The sequence below is a fragment of the Erythrolamprus reginae genome, chromosome Z, assembly GCF_031021105.1.
Source record: "Erythrolamprus reginae isolate rEryReg1 chromosome Z, rEryReg1.hap1, whole genome shotgun sequence".
Lineage (NCBI taxonomy): Eukaryota > Metazoa > Chordata > Lepidosauria > Squamata > Dipsadidae > Erythrolamprus > Erythrolamprus reginae.
This window is the reverse complement of record NC_091963.1, coordinates 105,942,835-105,965,709: the sequence shown is the minus strand read 5'-3', so window position 1 is coordinate 105,965,709 and position 22,875 is coordinate 105,942,835. Positions and strand designations below refer to the sequence as shown.

At 41.1% G+C, this 22,875-nt stretch overlaps 1 protein-coding gene across 2 annotated transcripts in view; it reads right to left on the bottom strand.

Moving 5' to 3' along the window:
• Positions 1 to 20,480, bottom strand: part of RAPGEFL1 (Rap guanine nucleotide exchange factor like 1) — a 75,189-nt gene extending 54,709 nt beyond the window's left edge. For both annotated transcript variants that reach the window (XM_070726578.1, XM_070726579.1), the window contains exon 1: positions 19,975 to 20,480. In XM_070726578.1, the coding sequence (XP_070582679.1) occupies positions 19,975 to 20,392 (418 nt within the window). In that variant the 5' untranslated portion in view covers positions 20,393 to 20,480. The remainder of the gene's footprint in view (positions 1 to 19,974) is intronic.
• Positions 20,481 to 22,875: the final 2,395 nt, after the last annotated feature.

Here is a 22,875-nt window from a genome sequence, read left to right as displayed (position 1 = left end):
AATACCCATAGTTGCACAATATCAAAAATGATGTGTATTTTACACTGGTTCTGTAACCATGTCGACATCCTTTCCCTGTTTGACCAGCTGATAGTTCCTTTGAAGTGGAGAAAATTAGCAGGATAGCTTAGTTATAAGAGTCCCTACAGATAAAATGAGGGTGTAGCTTGCTTTATTTATTTATTTATTTATTTATTTATTTATTTATTTATTTATTTATTTATTTATTTATTTACTCCAATACATAATACACATTGAAGAGAATAAATATGTAATAATATAAATAAAGAAAATAATAGAAGAAAATATATAAAAGTATAGGTGAACATATTTGAAAGGAAGAAAAGATAAATGAGTTAAGGAGAGACAATTGGACAGGGGACGTAAGGCACACTGGTGCACTTATGCACGCCCCTTACTGACCTCTAAGGAACCTGGAGAGGTCAATCATGGATTGACCTAGGGCGTTTCATATGTATTCTAAATTGCTTTTCCCCATTGTTGAAAAATAATGCCCCTGCGTGCAGCCCCCCCTTTTTTCTTTTGTAAATCCTGATAAAAAAGGAAGAAATCAAAGTAGTAATTTGACATATTCTCCCCATCAAGTGGAGACTCAGTTCTCTGAGCACCCAGAAATCTCTGTCCAGGCTCGACTTCTTACTCGTAGAATGATTCTTTGGTGGGAAAGGGCTATAATACCATAAAGGAGAATATTTGTAGCTCAGAGTTAAAATGAGAGGTCCTTGGTGCTCTCTGAGCTTGGTTATTTTCTTGCAGAAACCAAACTGGGCAACATCTTCATTAGCACTAATGATGTTACTCAGTTTCAGTAATGAATTATCTGCAAGAAAACAAGCAAGCTCAGCATCAAGGACCCCTCAAGAGCCATTGTGGAAAATAAGTGGAGAAGAGACAAGGTGGAGTACTTTTCTTTCCTCAGTTATGCTAGGCCCGTGATGGCGAACCTATCGCACTTCAACAGTTGCCCCAGCTCAGATCCAGCACTGGCCAGCTGATTTGTGGCTTGTCGCAGAGGCTCGGGGGGGGGGGAGCATTTTTGGCCTTTAGAGGGCCTCCATGGGGGTAGGGGAGGGCATTTTGGCACTCCACAGGCTCCAGGAAAGCCTTGGGAGCTGGGGAGGGTAAAAAACAGGCCTAGCGGAAGTCTGGAAACAGTCCATTTCTGGCTTCCAGAGGCTTCAGTTAGGCCTGCTAGGCCCAAAATAGGGCACGGGGGTGTTGGTGTGCGGAGAAGCAGGTGATCATGCCCGCATGTATGGTGATGGGGCAGCATGGGGGTGTCGCACATGCATGCATGTGCCAGGGAATTGGATGCCTGGGGGGTATTGAATTATGGGTGTGGAGACGCACTTTCACCAGCCAAGGGGGAAAAAGGTTTGTTATCACTGTGGTAGGTCATCTTGATTACAACTGCAGTGGAGACCAGATTTCCATTGTCGCATAAAATGGCTATTAAGTCAGTCACACTGATTTTATGAGCTTTTTTTGATCCCCTTTTTAAAGTGAATCATATGGTTGTTAAGTGAACCCAGTTTTCCCCATTGACTTTGCTTGGCGGAATCTGGCTGGGAAAATCACAAATGAAGACCGCATACCCTTGGAATGCTGCACAATTAAAAATGCAAACTGGTTGACAAGGGGTCAAATTTTCATCATATGACTGTGGGGATTCTATGACAGTCATAAGTGTGGGGCCAGTGGTAATTTTTTTTTCAGGGCCACTGTAACTTCAAGCAGTCATTAAAACAAATGGTTGCAAGTCAAGATCTATGTGTATTATTAAGGCTTATGCTATATTTTACACACATTCATTGCTGCTTACCCAATTTGATATTCTCCAAGAGTGCTGGACATTTCTAGCCACTATAGGAGGTTGAAATTCCATAAACTGAAATCCCCAGTTTGTGTTTGGAGAGCACAAACTGGGGAAAACTATTTTGCTATCTCAAAATGATGACAAAATGCCCCAGGTAATTTCAGTTGGAGAAGTTCCAAGGACATAAGCTACGTGACAGCTCCTATGTCATATCATTGTGCAAATGACATAAATTATTTCATTGGCAATGCAATTTGATTTGTGAGCTGCCACCATTGTTCCTCCACTCATCTGCACAGGCAGGAAAGAAGAGGAAAGGGGATGGGAGGATAGGGAAGGGAAATGTTACTTTTGCTTCTCTAGAACTGAATCATCCACCCTTGCTTTAAAATTGTTAGTGTGAATTACTAAAATTACTGTTCTAACACTTAGCTTTATGTCTCTAAAGGAAATACAGTGATACCTCGTCTTACAAACACCTCATCATACAAACTTTTCGAGATACAAACCCGGGGTTTAAGATTTTTTTGCCTCTTCTTACAAACTATTTTCACCTTACAAACCCACCGCTGCCGCTGGGATGCCCCACCTGCAGACTCCTGTTGCCAGTGATGCACCTGTTTTTGCGATGCTGGGATTCCCCTGAGGCTCCCCTCCATGGGAAACCCCACCTCCGGACTTCCGTGTTTTTGTGATGCTGCAGGGGATTCCCAGCAGGGGAATCCCAGCAGCGCAAAAACGGGTGCTTCACTGGCAATGTAATTCTGGAGGTGGGGTTTCCCAGCGAGGGGAGCCTCAGTGAAATCACAGCATTGCAAAAACACAGAGGTCCAGAGGTGGGGTTTCCCATGGAGGGGAGCCTCAGGGGAATCCCAGCAGCACAAAAACGGGCGCTTCGGCTGGCAAAAGGGGTGAATTTTGGCATTAATCACTTTTCCATTGATTCCTATGGGAAACATTGTTTCATCTTACAAACTTTTCACTTTAAGAACCTCATCCCGGAACCAATTAAGTTTGTAAGACAAGGTATCACTGTAGTTGTATCTGGAGAGTGAAGGGCGCATCATTTTCTGCCATTTTCTTTCCCCCACGTTGCTAGGGAAAGGACAAAACAATTCATTAGAAATCTGAACAGACCAATTCGAAACACCTTTCGGAATTAGTCCACAAGATGCTTTCTCTGCATTAAAAAAAAAAAAAAAACACTGGGAGACTTTTCATGCAGCATCAGGGTAATGTTCCATCCAATTTGGCTCTGACAGAATTAATGATTTGCTTTGTGTCCAGGTTTATCTGGAGCAAATGCATTTTTCTCATTATATTGAAATCAGAATTTCAAATATGTGAGCTCTTTGTTACTTAGCAGACTTGGAAGACAGAGACATCTGTGACTTGCTACACAAATATTCTCCCCGTGGCCCCAAAGGATGGCAAGAGTAGGAGAGATCTTGAGTTTAACTTACATCAGATATAAATATAAACTATAAGGAATTGACACAAAATGGTTGTAGGAAATGGGTATGTCTAGTTTAATAAAAAGAAGGACCAAGGGAGATATGATATCAGTGTTCCAATATCTCAGGGGTTGCCACAAAGAAGGAGTCAAACTATTCTCCAAAGCACCTGAGAGTAAAACAAAAAGCAATGGGTGGAAACTAAATGTGAATGTGAAACAATGTGCAGCAGCAGCAAAAAAAGCCAACACAATCCTAAGCTGCATCAACAGGGGAATACTCTCCAAGACCAGGGAAGTCTTAATACCACTCTACTATGCCCTGGTCTGACCACACCTGGAGTACTGTACTCAGTTCTGGTCACCACACTTCAAAAGAGACATTGAAACTCTGGAGAAGGTGCAAAAAAGAGCAACCAAGATGATTAAGGGACTGAAAACCAAGACTCACTAAGAGAGACTGAGGGAACTGGGCATGGATAGCCTAGAGAAAAGGAGGGCCAGAGCGGACATGATAGCTGTCTACAAGTATACGAGGGGATGTCACAGAGAGGAGGGTATCACTTTATTCTCCAGGGGACCAGAGGGTCGGACGAGGAACAACGGCTGGAAGCTGATCAAGGAGAGATTCAACATGGAGAAAAGTAGGAACTTCCTGACGGTCAGAGCGATCAACCAATGGAACAACCTACCAGCGGACGTTGTGAACTCCAACACTCTGGACATTTTTAAAAGAAGATTGAACTGCCACTTGACTGGTGTGCTATAGGGTTCCTGCTTGGGCAGGGGGTTGAACTTGATGGCCTTCATGATCCCTTTCAACTCTAACAATAGATAGATAGATAGATAGATAGATAGATAGATAGATAGATAGATAGATAGATAGATAGATAGATAGATAGATAGATAGATAGATAGATAGATAAACAAGGAGAAAAGAAACTTAGAACTAAGGAGATATGTCCTGACAGTTAGAGCAAGAATGCTCCAACACTGGCAGTTTTTAAGAAGTTGGATAACTATTTGTCTGAAGTAGTGTAGGGTTTCCTGCTTAAGCAGGAGGTTGGACTAGAAGACCTCCAAGATCCCTTCCAACTCTGTTGTTGTTGTTGTTGTTGTTGTTGTTCTTAATAATAATAATCCTAATTAAATTTAGGCCCGTTAGACTACTGCTGTGCAAAGAGTATAATTCAAACAAGTGCAGTAGTAACAATTCCCATCCTTTTTAAAAAAGTAATAAATGTATGCCCAGGTTTCTGGACATATGCATAGAATACATATTCCACAGCCCAGCTGCTGTTGCTGCATCTAAGCTTACCAAGGAGTGCAAAGCTGCTGTGAAATGCCTATGACCTTAACACAGAAGTACTAATAGAAGAAGTGAAGTGAAGCCATAGGTAACTTTACCATGGGGCCATAGCTTGGGTATCTGCCTCAACATTTTCCACAGGAAGGAAAATGGGGAAAGCGTCTATTTCACTATTTTTCCTTGATGGGAACTAAATTTGTTTGGAGCTGGGAGGACCAATCGCCCCAAAAACCACTTTTTTCTTTGCCCTAACTTTGCCTGCCCTCTATACAAAAACAACTCCTTTGCTGCCCATTATCCAATCTCACAGAGATGTCAGTCTATATTATCAGAGACCTGCTTGCCCCGCTTTTCCTTCATTCAAGGGAGGCAGAGGCCTTCTTTTCTTCCTCTTCTCTTACTGAAAATGGCAGGAAAGAACAAGGGGAGAAAGGTGGTAGAAAATGACTCTTTTGGTGCCAATGCTCTGATCTTGTGAAATAATCACTGCATAGAATTGGAGAACTGACTGCAAAAGATGTGTGGACCTTCTGCTGCCAGCATCTGGCATCAAAGCAAGTGTTCCCTACCCAACCTCTTTCCTTCCCCTGCTTCTGGCATGGAGACTTCTATTCTGCTTTGTTGCCAAGGCAGTAGGCATTGGAAGTACTGGGAACATGTCTTTAAGCCGTGCATTTTCCTGCCATATCCAGTTAGTTAGCGGCATTTTAGTTGTTCTGTAAAGAGACCTAATTTACAGATCAAGCTCTTAAACATTGTGGCTCTGTACAAAAATTACTCTATATCTTTTTTTTTAAAAAAAATGCAACTAGCAAGATAGTTTAAGTTATTTATTCCTAATTCTGATGTCCCGCATCAGTAGCACAATTCAGACATTGCAAAACTGTGAAGGTGTCCTGTTGCTAGCTGATTTCAGGCAAATGATGCAAATATTTGTGCATTCAAGAAAGATGATTGCAAGAAGTTTGGGATCTTCATTGTGTTTGATTTCTCTGTCCACCCTGGATGATTGATCCAGTATTATCAGATTTTAATCCCGCAAGGCATCTGCTTGCATTCAGATAACTATCACAAATATCACTCCAGCCACCTCAATATTGGTTGAGAACAATGGAAGTTGGCACCTGAAGTATTTGTGGGTGGGTATGATAGTTGGAGAAAGCTGAGATGAATTACTCCAGTGGTAGGTGTAAGGTCAGCAAGTACATGATGAAGCTCCAGTGGAATCCTCAATCTGAATATTGTATTGGCAATTCTGTGTTAGCAAAAACTTCAGAAGAGAAGGATTTGGGGTAGTGATTTCTGACAGTCTCAAAATGAGTGAACAGTGCAGTCAGGCAGTAGAGAAAGCAAGTAGAATGCTTGGCTGCATAGCTAGAGGTATAACAAGCAGGAAGAGGAAGATTGTGATCCCGCTGTATAGAGCGCTGGTGAGACCACATTTGGAATACTGTGTTCAATTCTGGAGACCTCACTTACAAAAAGATATTGACAAAATTGAATGGGTCCAAAGACAGGCTACAAAAATGGTGGAAGGTCTTAAGCATAAAACTTATCAGGAAAGACTGAATGAACTCAATCTGTATAGTCTGGAGGACAGAAGGGAAAGGGGGGACAGGATTGAAACATTTAAATATGTTAAAGGGTTAAATAAGGTTCAGGAGTGAACTGTTTTTAATAGGAAAGTGAACACAAGAACAAGGGGGCACAATCTGAGATTAGATGGAAAGATCAGAAGCAATGTGAGAAAATATTATTTTACTGAAAGAGTAGCAGATGCCTGGAACAAACTTCCAGCAGACGTGGTTGGTAAATCTACAGTAACTGAATTTAGACATGCCTGGGATAAACATATATCCATCCTAAGATAAAATACAGGAAATAGTATAAGGGCAGACTAGATGGATCATGAGGTCTTTTTCTGCCATCGATCTTCTATGTTTCTGTGTTTCACCATACAGTAGCTAAAGTTTTCATTGAACAAAATATTGCGGACTTGAAAGTAAGATTTGAAAAAAGAGAGTGAAGTAGCTTCATTAACGCAGAGGGAGAATTTATTCTAGATAGTGGACATAAATTTGGAAACAGGACATAAATTTGGAAACAGGTAGCTTGTACAGTAACAGAGAAACAGGTTCTTATCTGATGGCAAGGGAAAATTGTAATTTGGAGACAAGAAGGGAAATTTACCAAGGTTGGCATTGTTTAAAGAATAAAAAATAGGTAACCATTGCAGATTTAACTTGCAGATGCACAAAAACACACACCCTCCAGTCTGTGGAAAAACCTTTCTCCATGGAACAGGTCCCTGATGCCCAAAAGTTTGGGGTCACTATTTTAAAAGATGCACTATTAAAGATAGGCATACAACATCCAGTTCTGCAGCAGCTGTGTTCTCCAAATTCATCACACAATTTTTAAATTGGCTGAATTGCCATATTGTGGGGAGACAAAGAATAGAAAGAGCAGGAGGTAAGAAAAGGGGAGAAAGATCAAGTTTGCATAACAGAATACTATAAACCAAAATAGGCTGGATAATGTATGGTTGAGTGATTTGTAGGCTAACAGCTGTTATCTTAATACGCTATATGAACCAGGCCTGCAAAAAACTTGTTGACCGCCAAATGGCAGTAAAGTGAAATACAAAATTGATTCTGCTATATTTTTGCAGCCCACATCTGGGAGTCCATGGACAGTGGGGTAATTAAACATGGGGATGCAGAGTTATTTTTTCTTGATCTAAGATTTAGCATGTTGCACAGCGATAGAGGGACATGTCACAGAATGTAGAAAGGAGGTGGATCCCTTGGAGGGAGGGGCTGCATTCCAGTGGAGTAAGAAACAACTCAGCCTCAGATGTTATGATATATTGTCACCCCACTACAAAAAGGACATTGAAACTCTAGAGAAAGCACAGAAAAGAGCAACTAAAATGATAAAGGGACTGGAAACTGAGACATATGAAGAGAGGTTGTTAGAACTGGGCATGGATAATTTAGCAAAAAGGGGACATGATAGCAGGATAGATATTTGAGGGGTTGCCACAGAGAGGAGGGAGTCACACTATTTTCCATGGCACCATAGGGCCAGACCAGGAGCAATGGATGGAAACTGACCAAGGAGATATTCAACCTGGAAATAAGGAAGAACTTTCTGATGGTGAGAGCGATCAACCAATGGAACAGCCTGCCAGCAGAGGTTATGAATTCCCCATCACTTGACACATAAAATAAAATTGGACTGCCATCTGGTTGGGGTAGTATAGTGTTTCCTGCTTGAGCAGAGGGTTGGACATGATGACCTGCAAGGTCTCTTTCAACTCTAATACTAAATAAATAAATAAATATTATCTGAGAGAAGGAGGCTAAGGGCAGTATAGTCCTAACAGTTCACAGAGTATTTTGTATAAGCATATTATTATACTATTATATCATAATGCTGAGTCTGGCAGCTTATAGGTGTGAAACAATAAAACTCAGCTTTGACGAATTACCTTGTGGCATTTTTGTTTGGGGGCCTCATAGCATCCCAGAAAAAAAGGACTAAAGAGCCATACAGTGATACAGGGCTCCAGAGTGTGAAAGGGTCTTCTTGCCCAGAGTCCTCCCATCTCTGAAAGCACCACTGATCCAGAAGTAGGATTGATCCATTGAATAACCTCCAGAAAACACTTCAAAGAACTTTCAGTTCCTTGCGCTAGTTGATAAGCACTTCGGTCCCTGCTGGTTGGTCAAAATGCTGTTGGTAGAAGCAACTTTGACTTGATCCAGCAAGGATATTGTTACCTTTCCATTCTATCAAAGAGGGGACATAACTCGACATTTCTTTCATCACATCAGTTGTAAATATCTGGCAGAGGAGAAAGCAACGGAGCCTGAAAAACCTTAACTTTAGCAAAAAAAGACCCAGTTTGGATGTCAAGCTCAGATCAAAGCAATTCTAACATGCTTTGTGGGGGGGGGGGGGGGGTGGAATTTTATACCAGGGGCAGCCACAGAGGTGATAGGGAGGTGGATTAAAAAACATCCTTGGTACAATGGGGAACCATATACTGCAGCTGGGGTGGTCCCGCAATTAGTGATGCGCACAACAATAGAAAAAGAAAGCAAATCTCTTCGGCTCCCAGTTTTTCCCAGGCAGGGCAGGCCTGTGCAAATATTTCAGTCAGCCATCAAGAGCATACAGGCCTTGCATTTCTTTTCTTTTCTTTTCTTTTTCAGGGGAGGGGGGAGGATAACACACACATATAATTATATCCTAAGGGAGAGAGCAACATAAAAAGAGACTGTGTCTCCAGTGGTTGGAGTGGGAAGCCGAAAACTAGAATCACTGGATTCACATGAACTGACAGCAAATGCTATGGGAGCTCTAGATGAGCATTACAAAGGCAATAATCGTGGAGAAGAACAAAGAGGCATGAGAAAGAGGTAATTTTCACCAGGAAAGGATGCTGTTAGGCATGGCTTAGTTTCTAAAAAGAAAATTGCTGCAGTTCAAGCCTGTGAACCCCAGACACGCCAGCCCCTGCCATTTCTTAAATAAATAAAAAATTCACAAGGTAAGCTGGGGTTATATTATGATCAAAAAAGCCATCTGTGCCAGTTTAGTTATTATGTTTTTTTTAATTACACCCCAATAATGCAGTGTAACTAGCTGCATCTACACCATTCAGTACCATTATAATTTCAAACATTTGTTTTAAAAAATGGTTGTAAGTCAAGCACTGCCTGAGTTTCACACTCGGCTGGTTGCAGAATTACAGGTTGGACTAGCTTTCAATAGGGTTGACTAACAATTTAGAGTGCTGGCAGCTTTTCTAAGCTCTGATCCACAGAATAGAAAGACAAATTGTAATGCATTACTAAACAGGCAGTGCAAACAGATTTGTTCAGCATGGAGCCATCTCCACCCCCCACCCTCGTTTTTCCATCTTGTTACATGTAGAATCTGTGTGTTTCACAGAACGTCTGTTTTCAACCCAAGCACGGGGGCACATCCAATGTGAGAACCTATACCAGGGATGGCGAACCTTTTTTTACTCGGGTGCCGAAAGAGCGTGCATGTGCCCACAGCCATAATTCAATGCCTGGGGAGAACGAAAACAGCTTCCTCCATGCCCCGGAGGCCATCTGGAGGCCGGAAAAGGTCTGTTTCCAAACTGCTGGTGGGCCCACTAGACTCGTGTTTCACCCTCCCCAGGCTCCAAAGGCTTTCCTAGAGCCGGGGGAGGGTAAAAACGCCCTCCCCCACCCCTTGGAGGCTCTCTGGAAGCCAAAAATGCCCTCCCAGAGCCTCTGTGCAAGCCAAAAATCAGCTGACTGGCATACATATGCACATAGGAGCTGAGCTAGGGCAAAGGCTCATGTGCCAGTAGATATGGCTCCGCGTGCCACCTAGGTTCGCCGTCACTGACCTAGACCAGGGATGGTGAACCTTTTTGGCACCGAGTGCCAAAAGAATTGCATGCAAACATTTCACTGCACATGCGTTAATTGGGACTGTGCTCCAGAAAAGTCAAACTTCTGGATTCTAGCGCACCTGTGTCCTTGATGATTAGCTGGCCGGCATGTGTGCGCACATCATTTTTTGGCACTGCCGGGTGGACAAAGGACAGCTGATCATCACACACACCTAGGCACCAGAAACCCGGAAGACAAACAGGCAAGGCGACGTGTGCCAGGCGATATGTTAATGTTAACCGCTTCAAACTTGACTGTAAAAAATATGACTTTAACAATAGAGTTGTCGAAGTGTGGAACTCATTACCGGACTCAGTAGTGTCAACCCCTAACCCCCAACATTTTCCCCTTAGGCTATCCATGATTGACCTCTCCAGGTTCCTAAGAGGTCAGTAAGGGCCGTACATCAGTGCACCAGTGTGCCTTTCGTCCCCTGTCCAATTGTCTCTCCTTTATCTCATATATCTTTTCTTCCTTTCATATATCTTCTCCTCTATTTTTATATCTTTTTTTCTATCCTTTTCTTTATATATATATTCTCTTCAATATGTATTGTGTATTGGACAAATAAATACATAAAATAAATAAAAATACATGGCTTTGTGTGCCACTTTGGCCACACATGCCATAGGTTCGCCATCATGGACTATAGGGCTAGGGAAGGGGTGGGCTACTGCTCAGACCGGGGGGGGGGGGGGACACACAGTGGGTAGCAAAAATGGAGCTCCACCCCAGAGCACCCAATTTGCACTGAAAGATGTTGAAAGAAAATGCAGGGCGTCCTGCATAAGCCAGGCCCACAGTGCGGTGGTAAAAATTTTGGTAGCTCTTCACTGGGCTAGGGGCAAAAAAGACCCCTTCCCTATGGAGAGAATTATCTAGAATTCTATCACGGGTTAGAAAATGTCCTGATTTGAGTCATCTCACTCATACCAACACTAATACAAGTTATGAGAACCCTGGGCAAAAACGGAAAGTACAATTTTTTCACACATTTCTGTCCTAACACCACAATTAATTGCCAGTTGCTCCACAAAGGAAATAAAGATAGACTTGCTTCAATACAAAATATTAGTTCTTTGGTTCTCAGCTTGATTTAAACTTGTCAAAAACAAGTTTCTATTTCTCAAGGTAGCTGTGATAACAATTTACAAGCCTCAAAAGTGTCTGTGAACATTCAGAAGTTCTCAAATACATATATAGAATATGCACTCTCCCACGCTCTTTAGGGGCAAAAGAAAGAACACCATTAGAGATTATTTCCTTCAAATTTTATGAAAACTAATTCACTAGGTTCATATATTAGGTTATATATTGGATTATGGGTTATAATATTTGGATTTCATTTAGCATGCTGTGTGAATCCAGCCTCTTCAAACCATGTTCACATGATATACTTAGCCAAATATTTGTTTTATCCCATCATGAGATGCACTTTAGCTAAGATTTAAAATTTACTAGGTTACTCCAATCTGAAACCGACATCATTCGATTTACACAAGTCTAGCTATATTACAAATTTTCCATTTATTACAAATCTCAGACTGTACTATCACAAATCCAGCAACACAGTGAACATTAAATCTTGTTTAAAATGCAGCGGTGTGTGTGTAAAATGAACTGAGCTCCCCATTGAACAATCTTCCTAATTTTATTGTGTAAATACCATAAATATCTGTCAATAAAGAACTGGAAAAGCATAACAGAAATAGAAGTGTATGTATCCTACAAAAAATGTGGTGGGCTGTTGTGTGTTTCCCCAGATAGAATAGATAAAAAGATTAACTAATTCCATGAATTTTTATTTTTCTAAAAATTAGATTATGAAATCCAAGTCACAGAATGTCATACATGAAGAGTAAATATAATGCAAACTGGCCTCTACAAAGCAAACAGATGTATTAAGTAACTAAACTAAGCAAACTCAGTCATATTATTTCTCACCGACAAATATAGCATGCAGTCAAATTTAAAGGGGGGTTATCCACTTAGCTAACCACAGTGCTAATACAACTTGTGCTAGTATGTTTGTGGTCAACCAAACACACTGAATTAAAGTCATTCAAATAATGGAAACCACTTGAGTGAATGAGCAGCATAAATCAACCAGCATAAACAGAATTTACGTATCAACTAGTGGCAACTTAAATACCTGAGGTTTTTTCCCCCTTTTCAGTTGACAATTTACACTTCAGTTGACATTTACTGACTAGTTTTAGGTATTATGCTAAGACAAAAACTTCACATTGTAATGTAAACCCAGCCCGCTGAATAGTTAGAGGGGTATACATTCATTTGTACACTGTCTTCCTTTTTCATTCTAAACTATGGTGGTAGTAACCCACCACTGGTTCGCGCTATGTTAAGCTGACACTCATAGTTCACAAATGAGAATTGTTAGAATAAATAATAGTCACATATGCAAAAGAGGGAGGACACGTCAAAAATCCATGAAATGCTAGGTGGTCATGTGACCAAGCCCCACCCATTTTGTACATGTGAGCAGTATCAATGCGGATACAAAAGCAGTGGGCAGGCACTGGATTACAGTGCCACATCTGCCATCTTTCAAATGGATAGCCACTGAAAATAACTGAATGAAATTGGGCCAGTCACTCTTTCTCCAACCAACCTACATCATAGGGCAGTGATGGCAAAACTATTTTTCTTCGGGTGCCAAAAAGAGCGTGGGCATGCGCTATTGTGCATGTGTGAGTGCCCGCACCCATAATTCAATGCCCAGGGGGGGCGAAAACAGCCTCCCCCACACACCGGAGGCCCTGTGGAGACCGGAAGCAGCCTGTTTCCCAATTTCTGATGGTCCCAGTAGGCTCATGTTTCACCCTCCCCAGGCTCCAAAGGCTTCCCTGGAGCCAGGGGAGGGAAAAAATGCCCTCCCCCACCCTCCAGAGGCTCTCTGGAAGACAAAAACACCCTTCCAGAGCCTCTGTGCAAACAAAAAATCAGCTGGCTGGCACACACATGCACATTGGAGCTGAGCTAGGGCAATAGCTTGCGTGCCAGCAGATGTGGCTCCGCGTGCCACCTGTGGCACCTATGCCATAGGTTCGCCATCACTGTCATAAGGTGGTTGTAACAAGATAAATGGGTTTCTCGTGTAGGTTGCCTTGGACACCTAGAGGAAAGGTGTTAAATCTAACTAAGAAATAGGGTGGCAGTTGTAAATTTTATCCCACAAAAAACTTTACTGGTATCTGCAACAATTGCCTCCTCCAAGGTGTGCCCAATATGTCTATGGGGTTTGACAACATGGCATGCCCACATTTTTTCCATCAAGATGCCAAGGGAACTCTTACCTGAAACACTCGTAACTCAAGAAGAAAGGTTTTACAAATTCCAAATTGCTCAGTGAACTCTGGGGTGGGGGATGTACTTCCAATTACATCTAAAAATTCAGCCATTACATGAAAAGGATGAATGCATGAATATGTCAAATTAACCCTCCCCCATTCATTTAGCATGGGCCTTTCTTCATCATATTTTGTTTTCTACCTAAAATTGGCCCTGGACTGGCGTTATAGATTAACAAAGAGGTCCAGAAACTCAGGGCTATGCAATCTGTTTTGCTATCATGCAATATTTTAAACCAAAGTCCATTTTTGCAAAGTACCTTGATAAAGTTTGCGCCTACCTGTTTTTGTGCTCAACAGAAGCTAAAGGAAGGTTTTAATCAAGTCCCCATTAATCTGATTCATATTCCCCCAATGGCCTATTTTTAAACCAAGATCTACCACAAGTTTCAAATTATGCTGGAAACAATACATACATTAAATATTTTAAAAGGAAGGAGATACAGTACTAGATCTCACATATGCTGACTAGCTTTTGCATTCTTTTTATCCACAGATGTTTATGATTTATTAGGACAAGCGACTGACAACATGAGGGCATTTTGCGCATGCTAAGAGATATGTGTTATTCTATTTTATAAGGATATATTGTGCATATTATTACTGACCATTATTACATTATTATAAGGAACAGTTCTTCATTTTTTTAAAAAACTGGCATATTACATTTATTTAATTTTAACTACAGTATTTGCTTTCTTTGTTTTGTTCTTAAATTTTCCTTTATAAAGCAAAACTATAAACACAAACAATTATTATATTTTTATTTGTATGAACCTCTTCGGATTTGCCTCTTTATTCTGGTTTATCCTTTATTCCTCCCCCAAGAAAATAGATTCCCCCCCTAAGAAAACATTATAATTATTACGCCAGCCACCCCTAACCTGGGGATAAATCAAGCTGTGATGATAATTGTCTGTCGGTGGGTTGGTTAATCAAAACATACATATTGCTTCTGCTTTTTGTTTTGCTACAAAATCTACTTTATGAACTGAGCTGGGCTGAACTGAGAGAGAATGACTTCCTTAAAGTCACCCAGCAGCTTGCATGCCTAAGAAGGCCTAGAATTCAACTTTATGCTTTCTAGACCAGCACCTTCACCACAATACCAAACTGGTTCTTAACATATATTGAATTGCAAATACCATAACCCCGCCCCCCCCCCCAACCAGCATAATCCAAGTGAATTGCCTTGAGATAATAAACTGCAGTGTAGAAAAACAATGCAATATATAATCATACAATTTGACATACCGTTATATACTCTAACGAAATCAACAAATGTAGAGGTAGAAAATCTATTCTCCATCAGATGTTAAGATGGACATAGATTTTCTCACCTCCTGAAGCATGTTTTACTGAGAATATGTTCCTTTGCAGAAAAATTGGATAAACTCTGAGCTTTTGAAATTTCTTGTGGTTCTTCAGTAGAACTGCCAGATCCAGTAATCAAACGCAGTGCAAAACTGTAGTCATTTAACCGTAAAATTAGTTACCTATTGTACTGTTACTAGAGATCAGAAATTCTAATATGGATTCACACACCAAAACACATTAAATGCTCTCCATTTGGACCATAGAATATTATTTGCAAAAAGATGAACTTGTAAAATTGGGATGGATAACACTCATTTTGCTCAGAGAGCTACAATTAATGAAAACATCACTAAAATATTACTTTCAGGATTCACAATTATAATTGTGTCTAGCCATTGAAAATGGCTTCTCAGTGGATCTTTGGCCTATAAGTTGTGCTTTACCCAGCCCTCAAAGGTGTCAGTGGCACAAATTAGGGCTGAAGACCAAGACCAATGTAAAGAAGAATTAGGGTTTGAATTATGCACATAAAAAAGTAAAGAGCCTTGTACACACTACTCTTGAATTTTTTTTAACCATATCTGTAGACCGTCATTACTTGAAGGAAGCCCTTTTTTATATATCTAGTTTGATGAAAAGTTTCAAAATTTTCAAATATGACATGATACAGTGTTTTTCAAACTTGGCTATTTTAATATATGTGAACCTGAAAGTTGCCAAATTTGAAAAATACTGGCATAATAATAGATTCCTTCTTTTTTCCAAATGCAACAGATTCCTAAGGACTTTGAAAAGTAAAACATACATAAATGATGGCTGGCTATCCAAAGCCACTTTGTCCATAATTCTGGCATGTAAAAATTATAAAATTGACCGTATCAATAGTAGACTAAATTATGTACATTAAATATTTTATTACCATACAAACATAGATGAGGAAACCAAGTATTGTTTTAGCTTAATTAATTTCACATCAGAAGATAACACTTTATCATAGCATCATTCCTCATTCATTTTTAGGAGGCATCAAAGGAACTACAGGTTAAGATCATAATTGAGCTCAAAATTATTTTGCTAAATGAGAAATGCATTGTGACATTCGCCTCATTTTATGACTCTTTCCTCACATTTGTTATGTGAATCACTACAGTTCTTAAATTAGTCCCATACTTGTTAAGTAAATGTTAAAAGAGCATCTGAATCTAAATCATGTGACCATGGGAATGTTGCAATAGTCATAAGTATGAAAAAATGGTCATAAGTCACTTTATTCAGTGCCATTGTAACTTTGAATGGTCACTGTGAACTTCTGTAAGTCAAGCACTGCCTATAGTATGATTCAATACCATTTAGACCCGCAGACACTAGCAAACAATTAAATATAACATTGAAATTACCAAATGGTCACTACTTGCTCCCTTGGGAGTTGGGCAGCATACAAATTCGAATTTGAATAAATGAATTTATGATCATTTCCATACCATTGAGAAAAACAGTAAATAAATTAGAATGAAATAAAACAATTATATTGCTGTAAGTATTATGACAGATCCAAGAGATCTGGTATGGAGAAATTAATGAATTAAATATCTAACTTGCATCCTATTTCAGTCTCATATCACTGAACTGATTGATTAATTGCTGATTATTTAAGATTCATCAATTGATGATAATCTAGCGTTGTTTAATAATCAGATTTCTGAGAAAAATTCTGAACTTTGACTATTTTGCTACACAAATACTAGATGTATTCAAGTATTTCTAGTATGATCCTTTCAGATACATTGGAGTTGGCCTTCTCCGGGTCCCGTCAACTAAACAATGTCGTTTGGGGGAACCCAGGGAAAGAGCCTTCTCTGTGGCGGCCCCGACCCTTTGGAACCAACTCCCCCCAGATATCAGAGTTGCCCCCACCCTCCTTGCCTTTCGTAAAGCTCTTAAGACCCATCTTTGTCGTCAGGCATGGGGGAACTGACACATCTCCCCCGGCCCTATGCAGTTTATACATGGAATGTTTGTGTGTGTGTTTGCTTTTAATAATGAGGTTTTTAGTGTTTTTTAAATTATTAGATTTGTTTTTTACATTGTTCTTGTTATTGTTGTGAGCCGCCCCGAGTCTACGGAGAGGGGCGGCATACAAATCTAATAAATAATAAATAATAATTTTAATTTCTAAAATTCCACCAAAATGACTGAATATTCTGACAATTGCAGATCACCAAATATCTGAGAGATATTAGCTTTAAAGCATGTGGCAGTGGACTGTCCCCTGGATAGCTGGGTAACTTGTGGATTGCAAGTTATCAACAGGATTGACTTGAAGATGCAGGCTGAGAACCCTGAACATCGGGGGGGGAGGGTGTTTCTCTCATGGAGGAGCATGATTGAAATTATGAATAATCATTTTTCGCAAGTATCAATACTTTTCTGCATTCCTACATGTTCAATCCCACAGAGCAAGACAGGGAAGGAGGCACAAAAGCCGGTGTAGATTTAATGCTTGTATTGATAGTACTAAAGTCTTTGCGAGGGTATTCAGGTCTTCCCAAAAAAACAGACTCCACCTCTACTTTCAAGTGCTGACTTGAAATAAAAGCACTTTCCCATACAACTTATTATTGAACCATATACAAGGAAGTAAATCGACTGCAAGCTTTTTTTGAAAATATATTAATAGTAAGTCGAGATAGTCCTCGACTTAAAACAGTTCATTTAGTGACTGTTTGAATGGCACTGGAAAAAGGGACTGAGGACCATTTTTCACACTTAACTGTGGCAGCATCCCCATGGTCACATGATCAACATTCAGGCACTTGGCCATTGACTCATATTTATGACGGTTGCAATATCCGGGGTCAGGTGATTCCCCTTTTGCAGCCTTCTGACAAAGACAACTATGTTGCTAACTTAACAAATGTACAGTAATGATTCACTTAACAACTGTGGCAAGAAAAATCGTAAAATGGGCCAAACTCACTTAACGAATGTTTCATTTAACAATATAAAATGAAACAACCTAACATGAAAAATGTGATCTCGTTTGTGGTTGCAACTCAAGGACTACCTGCACATTTAAGTTAGAAATCCTTTTCAGTTTTAATTCCACAATGTGATTTTCATTACAAACAGTGATTTATAATGTATGATTCAACATGTCTGAACCCACTTAGCTGCCTTTTATTCAACAAATTACAAGGAAATTGTGGTTTAATAAAAGGGGTGAGCGTACTAATTGAGAGATATGTACTGTATTTGAAAAACAAAGTAGTGGTTTTTGTACTACTTTAATCTGTAATTTTTTTGATCTCATTGTATATATCATTATATTTTACTTCATTTATTCATTAGATTTATATTCTGCCTTTCATATAAATGTGTATCTTTAGATGGTTGCTTATCTAGCACTGACTACTATGTGTGAGTGAACCATTAAAGATATAGTTCAAAGAAGTTTTCATCATTCTGGGATTTTTTTTTGATGCAGTCAGTTTCCACATTCAGTTAATAGCTATCAAGGGCAAAGCAATCACCTAGTATTTAAGCAGGTATGAACCACCTGGTTTGTATTCCTGCTCCAAAACGGACTCCTACCCATCCCCACTACCCCTGTTGATCCCAGGGATGTCTACAGAGATTTTTTTTTTTAAGTCAAGATGAAAGCCACACCTGTGCAACCAAAGCCTTGCCTCTTTTTGGGGAGTACTACACCACAGCTCTTCATTTATCAAACCACAACTGAAATAATATTGCAAATGTACAAACTCCTACTAATTTAAAGTTTGTATTAGTCATCCATTTACATGTTCTCAATCGGTTGATAGCCTGGGGGGAAAAATTCCCTAAACTTAGGATCTCTCACCTTCCATATAAAATTTTCTGATTGATGATCGGTTAAATAATATCTACGTCTGGCGTGTAACCAATCAAGTCACTGTTTCTGAAGACCACGTTTTTATAATGCAAGAGGTTGTTGAACAGAGAACTACTAGAAATGGTTTTCAATCTACAAAAAAGTGATTATTTATATGGCACATTTTCTGGGGAGTTCAAAGTCCCTCCCACATCTTCCAACAATTATTCTTACAAAACTGCAAGACAAATCACAGGATCTTTGCTTCTACAGACACCATAGTATAACTGAGACAGAAGCATATTTTACACTCTGCTACAGAGCTGAGATTCAAAGTGCATGCCTTTGATTTAGAGCTGACACTTGACATCTTCCAATATCTCATACAAAGCCAGACTTTTTCACAGCCAGGCATGTTATGAGATATATTCTGTTGAGGGTGCTGAGGGAAGTGATGGGCTTTGTACTGTATACCAATATATTCAATGCATACAGATTGGCCAAGGGTGGATTCAGCATTTGAAAGTGATTGCTGCCACAGCCCCAAACTGATTTCTCTCTTTAAAACCCTTATTGCTCACTTTCATCTTCTTACATGCAGAAGGGATTAAAAAGTTTGGTTTTCTTTTCCCTTCAGAGTTTCTTGGAAGGTTGGTCTGACCTCATCCTCTGATCCAGGCGGTCCACCCCAAGAGCAAGCAAGCAAGCAAGCAATCTTTTTAGCTCCAACAATATAATGATGGTTACCCTGTGATAAGTATACCTCTCCCCTATTTAGAGCCAGCATTAGAAAAATGCTACCTGTATGGTGCTTCCTATGTTTGCCACCATCTAGGCATGAACAAGGTGAAGGTGAAGGTGGGAGGCACCTTCTTTCTCTTCCTAATCTGTTCTTCTGCTATTCCCACTATCCAGATTCCATTCCCCAAACCTATTCTTCCCAATAGCATTAAGAAAGGGAGGAGCAAGCCTCCAGGAAAAAACATGACCTTGAAATAAAAGCTTTGAAAGGGCTAGATTTAATTCAAAGAAGGGCACGCTGCAATTATTAAAGACAAAGCACTTTGCACATCATCATCATCATCATCATTATTAATTATTATTTATTAGATTTGAATGCCGCCCCTCTCCGCAGACTCCGCATACACAGTGGCAATCCCTGAGATTCCGAATTATTTCCTGCATACCATTAAAGGAAGCTGATCTATCTAAGACTCCCACCATGAGCCCCCTCCCCCAACCCTGCCCATAACCTTTTAATCCCCTCTGCTCTTGCAGGATCAGTAGCCCCTCCTCCCCATCTCGCAACTATTGTCCCCACCCCCATCCTGGAAGCAGACACAACCTTCACCCCAAGTGCCACCCGTGGCTCCCTTACCGGCTCCACAGCCATGTCCATGAGGGGCCGTCGGATCCCCTCCTAGCCTTTCCAGCACCCTCTCCACTAAGTGGTCAGGGCTTTCCGGCTCTGCCAGCGGGACCCAGCAGCAAGTAGGCACCGACTCGGGACTGAGCTGGGTTTCGCCCCCTCCGCCACCTCCTGGGGAAAGCTCCTCCGACGAGAAGGATGTTGGGGAGCGCAGGGAGGAATCGGGGGGCCGCAGCTCCAGCCAGCGGCCATCGCCCGTGGGTTCCGTGCCTCCTTCCGTCAGATCTTCAGGTGGCTCCTTAAGAAATCCAGGCAGGAGGATTTTGGAGACGCTTTGCCTGCGAGATAACTGGCCCCCAGAGCCGGGGACAGCCCGGGCGGCCAAGTGAGAGCCCTGCTTCTTCAGAAATTTCTCCAAAGGCTTCATCCCACCGGCCACTGCGGGGGCACCCACGGGCGCAGCAGGGCCCCAGGACGAGGGTTGATCCAATGCGCCCTTCTCAACCTAGGCCAAAATGAGAGATCAGGGGTGCCCACTTTGCGTGCTGGAGGGAGGTAACGGGAAGATGCGTGGTCAAACAGTCATGGCTATACCCGGTATTGGCGAAGGGACAAGAACTGGGAACGAAACGGGAGGCGTAGCTTTAGACAATTTTACTGGAAAAGGGATTAAGGAGCAGAAATAAATCCCAGTTTTGCGGGCTTGCTTCTCACAACGGGAGCAGTTCGAGGGGCCCCTGGTGGACCTGGTTTGTCTGACCCCCGAGCTAAACGAAGAAGTAGGAAGGGAGGAGTCTTCTCTTCTCTTGAGAGCTGGCTAATCTCCTAGCCAGGATTCTCCCCCGCCGTCGCCGCTTCGGTCCTTAGCGCAGAGAGGCGTGCGCCCTCAACCGATTAGGGTTTTCCCGGAGTCGATGAGGGAAGCTCCGTTTGCAAGCCGGATCTCCCCGCCGCCGCCGCCACACTGCAGCCCCGTCTCCCTCGCCTTTCCCACTCGGGGCGTCTTGTACGCTCTCTATTCGCCAGGCTGTTGCTGCTGCAGGCGGGATCCTCCTTTATGGATGCTCATGACAGCGGGGGAGGCAGGCACTGAAAGCAGCAGGAGCGTGGGCTGGAGCCTGCCTTTCTGCAGGGGAGTTTGCGGGCGGGGTGGTGGTGTTCTCCGCTCTACCCCTTTCTTTCGCTTCGTATTTCCCGGCGCAAAATGAAGCCGGAGTCGCGAATCGGCAGCCGGCTTTCTTCCTCCCTCCAGACCTCCTTCGCCCTGGGAGAGTAACAAGGCGGCTCTAAACCACGCCCCTCTCGTCTCTGCCTCCTCCCCTTTTCTTGTTCTCTCTCTCTCTCTCTTTTTTTTCTTTTATTGCCTGCACTTGTTGCGTTTAGTGGTGAGGCCAAAATACACACCTCGCTCATGGACAATGCATGGAATTAAAACCACCTCCTCCGCCTCCTCCATCACTTGAAGTTGTTCAGGTTATTTAATCAGGTCGTTCAACTTACCAGCTTTATTAGAGTTGATGGATCTTAATACAGTTATGGTCACAAGGTGGTAGAAGTGGATTGGTCAGTATGTTTTAATTTACTTATGTTCCATGAGTTATTAGATGAACCAAAAAGCATTAGGCCAACAATTATTTCATCTTGTTTAAAGTGTGTACATAAAGCCGAGTCTTCGGAGAAGGGCGACAAATCTAATTAATAGTAATAATAATAATAATAATAATAAGAGGAAGAGGAAGAAGAATAGCAACAACAACAGGAACAAAAGCAAAACAACAACAATAATAATAAGAGGAAGAGGAATAACAACAGGAAAACAACAATATAATAATAATAATAATAATAATAATAATAATAATAATAATAATAATAATGTTTCTCACCTGAAATACCAGGTTTCAGATATAAAGAGTGTTGGTCCACCATTTTCCTTCACTGCAGTTTACCTCAGCGCAAAATTGCACTGGCAAACTTCGGGTCCGGCCTTCATTGCACCACACTGTCTTTCATACGTTTCCAGTTCATATTTTAAAAACTGGTATGTTGAACCTTTTAGTCCTGGGAACAATTAACCCGTCCTGTTTTTCCTGCTTATTCCATCATAGAACCAAAAGGCACATATTCTGCTCCAGGCTTTAGGGAGGTTTCTTCATGTGACCAGAAGTGTCAGAATTCTCACAGGGAGAATAGAACTTAACATTTATGTTGCACTTTCATCTTACGTCACATACCATATGAGCTAGAAAGATGCATTTTTTTTAAAAAAGCCCCTTATTTAATTACAGTTTTTATTTAAGTATCTTTTAGTTCAGTGACAGCTAAGCATTTTATTGTTATGTGCTGAAAGCGTGCGTTCGTGTCTGCACCTATAATGCAATGCAAAGCTGACTGTAGATCTGTAGGTCAGTGGTTCAAATCTCATCACCGGCTCAGCCTTCCATCCTTCCGAGGTGGGTAACATGACCCAGATTGTGGGGGCAATATGCTGGCTCTGTTAAAAAGTGCTATTGCTAACATTTGGAATACTGTGTTCAGTTCTGGAGACCTCACCTACAAAAAGATATTGACAAAATTGAACGGGTCCAAAGACGGGCTACAAGAATGGTGGAAGGTCTTAAGCATAAAACGTATCAGGAAAGACTTAATGAACTCAATCTGTATAGTCTGGAGGACAGAAGGAAAAGGGGGGACATGATAGAAACATTTAAATATATTAAAGGGTTAAATAAGGTCCAGGAGGGAAGTGTTTTTAATAGGAAAGTGAATACAAGAACAAGGGGACACAATCTGAAGTTAGTTGGGGGAAAGATCAAAAGCAACATGAGAAAATATTATTTTACTGAAAGAGTAGTAGATCCTTGGAACAAACTTCCAGCAGATGTGGTAGATAAATCCACAGTAACTGAATTT